Source organism: Clarias gariepinus, chromosome 9 (genome assembly GCF_024256425.1).
Source record: "Clarias gariepinus isolate MV-2021 ecotype Netherlands chromosome 9, CGAR_prim_01v2, whole genome shotgun sequence".
In the NCBI taxonomy this organism is placed as follows: domain Eukaryota; kingdom Metazoa; phylum Chordata; class Actinopteri; order Siluriformes; family Clariidae; genus Clarias; species Clarias gariepinus.
The window spans coordinates 34,762,904-34,769,162 of NC_071108.1; the positions used below are offsets into that span (position 1 = coordinate 34,762,904).

General features: G+C 37.7%; 1 protein-coding gene across 1 annotated transcript; it reads right to left on the bottom strand.

Annotated features, from left to right (window-relative positions):
* Positions 1 to 2,132: 2,132 nt before the first annotated feature.
* LOC128530025 (H-2 class II histocompatibility antigen, E-S beta chain-like) lies at positions 2,133 to 4,685 on the bottom strand. The gene is made up of 6 exons (XM_053503716.1): positions 4,584 to 4,685; positions 4,149 to 4,421; positions 3,638 to 3,919; positions 3,273 to 3,386; positions 2,600 to 2,640; positions 2,133 to 2,484 (listed from the first exon to the last, which is right to left on the bottom strand). The coding sequence occupies exons 1-5, from the start codon at positions 4,639 to 4,641 to the stop codon at positions 2,618 to 2,620; spliced, it is 750 nt and encodes a 249-aa protein (XP_053359691.1). The 5' UTR covers positions 4,642 to 4,685; the 3' UTR covers positions 2,133 to 2,484; positions 2,600 to 2,617.
* Between the last annotated feature and the right edge of the window lie 1,574 nt (positions 4,686 to 6,259).

Below are 6,259 nucleotides of genomic sequence, written 5' to 3' on the forward strand. Positions count from 1 at the left end.
CTTTCCGCACAACAACCTGGCACAGGTTTTACCCCTGATGCCCTTTCTGATGCAACCCTCCCATTTTATCTGGGCTTGGGACCAGAACTGCATCCAGTGACTGTGTGGCACGGTGGTATAGTGATTAGCACTGTCACCTTGCACTTCCAGTGAACGTCCCGTTCCCAATTTCCTCCCACAGTTCAAAGACAGATTAGGCTAATTGACCTTCCCAGATTTTCTGTAGTGTGTGAATGAGTGTGTGCGCATGTGTGTGACGGATTAGCACCCTGTCCAGGGTGTACCGTGCCTCGTGCCCTAAGTCTCCTGGGATAGGCTCCAGGCCCCCCACGACCTTCAATACAGGATAAAGCGGTATAGATGATGAGTGAGTGATTACTGTCAGGTATGTACGTTAGTACATATAGTAAACAGCCATATATTTTAAGTGTGCTAGGTATACCTAAAGTTGTTCCACTTTAGCACACAAAAGTACACTTACTGTAATACACTTAAAATTGTGCTTTTGTATAAATTAATTGCAACTTAAATACACTTAGTACAAAATTAGTTGTTCCAAAATAGCAAACCTAAAGTACTAGTCATTAGTCAGGCTGCAAATACACTTAAGTATGCTTTGGCATGCTAGGATTTAATATACAGAAAGTAGCATATTTTTTTCTCTTAGGCGACCAACAGACAACTAATGTCTGCAGAGTGTCTACGCTTAGGTAAATATTCACACATGGGCTCAGCTCAGCTCAAACGAAGCCCAGGACTGGTAGAGGCTCAGTGGTTAATGGTTTGGGCTTATGATTAGGTTAGGAATTTAAATCCAACCTCCATGTTGCCACAGTTTGGTACTTGAGTAAGACACAATCAACAGTAACTTTACCATATTCACCCTCTATAATAAGGCATTGGATCATCCAAGATATCCTTCCAAATTTAATCAGCATCTATCCATCAACACTGTGTAGCTATTGATCTATTGACAATTTACACAATTTTATTAAAACCTGAAAATGCTGCCACTAAAAGTGTTTATTAATCTCACAGACTGCTTTTTCATCAAAGCCATCTGTAAGGATTTCTTGAATTTTGGTAGACCCCCTTTGGTCTACTCAGTACTCCGCCTGTATTCTGCTGTCCCGCCTGAGCTCAGGGAACCCCTCAATGAAGCACACAAGTCAGTGTTCAGTGAGACGTTCAAAGTTTATTGTGGGAGACAGGAGTATATATACGCACACACACAAAGAACCAAAGAAAAGGTGGATGTGGGAATGTTTACATCCAGTCTGGAATGCTTTTAAAAGATAAGGTAAGGAAGAACATAAATTTAGGAGTAGCTCTGCATTTACAAGCGTTCAACAGTTTTACGACCTTTAACATAAACTACTATAGAATCTGTTTATTGAAAGTGCAGCTTGTGTCGTGGTAAAAGAAAGACACTCTGTTCTCACGAACACAGAATATCATGAAACACACTAAGAATTAAATATTTCCTACACCATCTATGCTTCATTTATAATCTGCCTTATTCCTTGCTACTTTTAATGCCAAATTTATAAACATAGCATCAATAAACAAGAAAGAATATAATGGGGGAAAAAAAACTTTTTTGGAAACACTTAGACTAATCTGCATGTCTTTAGACTGTAGGGGGAAATGAGGGAAACCCACCAAACACATGGAGAACATGCAAACTCCACGCACACAGACCCAGAGGTGGGAATCAAACCCCAGACCTTGGAGGTGCATGACTACTACACCACCACACCTACAGATGCCCAACAAGGCATATCATTATTAACATTTGTTATTTTTATGTTTATAGTGAACAATTTAAAATGAACTATTTCACATTAATACAAGATTTTTCTTAAATAAATCTGCTAAACAAAACTGTTTATATAATCAATTATTCAATTGACAAACTGTCAAATTGTATTTCTTAAAAAAAGAATATTTATTCCATGAATGAAGTGACATCCATTTATTTTACAACTTTAAAGTCTAAAGTTTAATAAGAGACAGTGAACATACAGAATCAATAACAAGCTATGATGATACAACAACAGAAAATTAAAGTTATAACTGAGAGGAAACACAATCCAGACTAAAGCAGTCTGTATTGGCAAAAGTACTCTATTTTGGCAAAAAAAGATTCATGATGGCTGTGTAATAATTCATGCAAATCTTCATGTAAAGAATTATTTGGAAAATAATCATTAATGTGTTTATCTTTAAAAGCAGGTTTCCTCAGTCTGTCAAATGTCTCTTCTGTGTGACCCACTGGATTATTATAAAGCATATAATCAATAAACCTCATACAGTTATTTGTCATCATTATGTTACATGAAGCTGGTCAAAATGTAAAGGCCGATGCAAATATTAAAACCTAATCGATCAGAAAGGACTTTTCATTACAGAGCAGGAACAGATAAAACAATGTCAGCAAAACCTCCAGTGTTCCCCCTCATCAAACACGTTCCCCTTCAACACCTGCAAAAAATAAATAAATATAGTGTGTGAGCTTAACCATACAGTGTTAAAGCAGGATATACCCAGATGATAATGACACAGCATTAGAGCCATTACAGATCAAACTTAAACCTACAGTGAGATTCACCAGTGTTTATGTCGGCACCAGGATGCGTCCTGTCGAAAAGAAATCACAATGAATTTAAACAATTTAACAACATCATCACTACAAGGAAAGATTATCATGATTGTTACATATTTCTTAAATTAGACAAAAGTCCTTGATGGATTGGTGTAAATTAATTTAAAACTCAGGCGGCACAGCACAGGTCACTGATGATTAAATAAATAATATAAATGTGTTTATATGAAAGCTTTGTCGGTGTGTGTTAACTTGGAGGCTTCAGATATATTTCAGATATGTCAGGTAAAACAAACGTTATCATATAATGTAAATTTTACCACTACTGGAATGTGGGAATGACGTCACAAAAATGTAGAGCTTTCAAAATGGGCATATTATTATTATTATGTTGGTCATAGAAACAACTGAAAACAAAAATAAAAACATGTGTATCTGTGCTATTTCTTCGCCCATGTGACCCATTTTTTATTTTTTGCTCAGTCATGTTTATATAGTTGGTTAAAATGAACTAAAATTCTGTTCATCAGATTGCAAATTCTGTGCTGAAAAAAGGACACATCACTCTATACTGCACAATCCTGATATTCCCTTTATGTGTTTATTAAAGTACAGCAAAACAAATAATGTCTCAAATGCTCTGAGCTTTAAGGGCCACTCCACTGACCTGAGCATTTCTTCCTGTAGTAGATGAACCCAGCAGCTGAGAGCACGAGACCCAACACCAGACCTGAAGCCCCGATAGCGATCTTACTCTTATCAGGTTCAGACATGGAGGGATCTGTAAAGTTTAAGTTTTTGTTTTTATTACACAACCACAAACACTTAAAATACTCACATCCAGTACCTTTGAGACATAATTTTACAGTGTATCCGGTTTAATTAATACACTCTTCATGTCAAGGAGAAGATTATAAATACTTGTCATTTTAAAATAAATGCATAGTGAATAAATATCAGCATATGTGATCTTGTTTAATTGCAATATATCACAGCAGACTCAGTAACGTGGATCTAAATGATCAGACTCACCCCACTTAAAGCTCATGGGCTTTTTGAAGCTGGCGTGTTCCACCACACAGGAGATCTCCTCTCCAGATTCAGGTTTATACTCCAGATGTGAGTGGACCTGATAGTACCAGTCTCCATCAGCCATCTCCTCTGTGGACGTCACACCTCCCTTAATTACTTGTCCGTTTCTCATCCAGGTCACTTTAATGAGCTTTGGGTAAAAGCTGTAAGCGCTGCACATCAACATAGCAGGATGTGACCCATCTGAGTGCTTCACTGAGTGAACCTTCACCTGAGGCTCAACTGAACAAATCACAAAAACATACAATAAAACACTTAATATATAATAATAATAATAATAATAATAATAAGAAGAAACACACACACGTGTGTTTATTATAAGACTTGTGTGTGTGATTAAATTAGTAATAAAAAATGTAGTTATTAAATATTGAACAATCTAATAACATAATCATGAAATTATATATTTTATATTGAGAATAGTTTTGTGTTATAAAATTGTCTCACTCACCCGTTTCACTAAAGATGAGATCTTGGTTAAGCTTAGTGTTATATTTACACAGGGTTTCCGCCTGGGCTTTCCGTGATGCCAGGTCTGCGGTGTCTTTGTTCCATCTCTCTGCGTGTCTGACGCCTTGCTCAGTGTATCCTATAAACTTCCCCAGAGTGCTGTTATACTGCAGGTCCATCAGCTTGTTGTAAATTAATTTCTCTATAAACTCCATGTCATGTAGATCCTCAGAGCTGTACAAGCAATGGAATTCAGTCCACTGAAAATGTCCATCTAATAAACAGAATGTTGAACATCATTTACACCACGGCATCACTAATCTGCTCTTAAAGCGCTCATGATGAGTGAACTTGAAACCTGGCATGACTTTAGTTTTAAACCCATTAGAGTTCTGAGTGTAAACTTTACAGTAAAGCCTGTTCACACTCTACTCACCCACTGTACTGTAAACTCCCAGCAGGACGAGGAGAAGAAGGTTCACGAGTTTCGCCATCGTGTCTCACACACACAGTGTTCACTCAGTGAGGAGAGAGTGTGTGAACACACTCTACTCAAACACACGCTTCTGATCACACACACACAGTCATGTGTTACCAGGCAGAATTCAAATTAATACTGTTCATCCCCCATACAGTCAGTACAGTCTAACATTACTGTCACAATTTAATTATATTATAGGAGAGAAGAGTTACTGAACTTATTTTAGTTTATTTTACATCTCCAAGTACTTCCTTTACATTACACTAATGTGAAGTAAAACAAAATGTGTAGATCTGCAGTGCTGCTGCCCTAATAGTAAATTATTAACAGAATAGTATTTTATAACAAATCTGTTTTAACAGCATTACTAATAAATGTAAAAAAAAAAAAAAAAAAACTTAATAAGAAAACCAAGATCAGACTTGCCAGACTTTTTCTCTTTAAACAGCTGGAAGACTACAGTAACTCAAATGTCACCCTGTACAACAACCATGAGCAGAAAAACATCTCCAGATGTTAAACCATGACATGAATGAGCTACAGTGGTGTGAAAAACTATTTGCCCCCTTTCTGATTTCTTATTCTTTTGCATGTTTGTCACACAAAATGTTTCTGATCATCAAACACATTTAACTATTAGTCAAAGATAACACAAGTAAACACAAAATGCAGTTTCTAAATGATGGTTTTGGAAAAAAAAATCCAAACCTACATGGCCCTGTGTGAAAAAGTGATTGCCCCCCCCCCTTGTTAAAAAAATAACTTAACTGTGGTTTATCACACCTGAGTTCTGTAGTCACCCCCAGGCCTGATTACTGCCACACCTGTTTCAATCAAGAAATCACTTAAATAGGAGCTACCTGACACAGAGAAGTAGACCAAAAGCACCTCAAAAGCTAGACATCATGCCAAGATCCAAAGAAATTCAGGAACAAATGAGAACAAAAGTAATTGAGATCTATCAGTCTGGTAAAGGTTATAAAGCCATTTCTAAAGCTTTGGGACTCCAGCGAACCACAGTGAGAGCCATTATCCACAAATGGCAAAAACATGGAACAGTGGTGAACCTTCCCAGGAGTGGCCGGCCGACCAAAATTACCCCAAGAGCGCAGAGACAACTCATCCGAGAGGCCACAAAAGACCCCAGGACAACATCTAAAGAACTGTAGGCCTCACTTGCCTCAATTAAGGTCAGTGTTCACGACTCCACCATAAGAAAGAGACTGGGCAAAAACGGCCTGCATGGCAAGATTTCCAAGGCGCATCCCACTTTTAAGCAAAAAGAACATTAAGGCTCGTCTCAATTTTGCTAAAAAAACATCTCAATGATTGCCAAGACTTTTGGGAAAATACCTTGTGGACCGACGAGACAAAAGTTGAACTTTTTGGAAGGTGCGTGTCCCGTTACATCTGGCGTAAAAGTAACACAGCATTTCAGAAAAAGAACATCATACCAACAGTAAAATATGGTGGTGGTAGTGTGATGATCTGGGGTTGTTTTGCTGCTTCAGGACCTGGAAGGCTTGCTGTGATAGATGGAACCATGAATTCTACTGTCTACCAAAAAATCCTGAAGAAAAATGTCCGGCCATCTGTTCTTCAACTCAAGCTGAAGCGATCTTGGGTGCTGC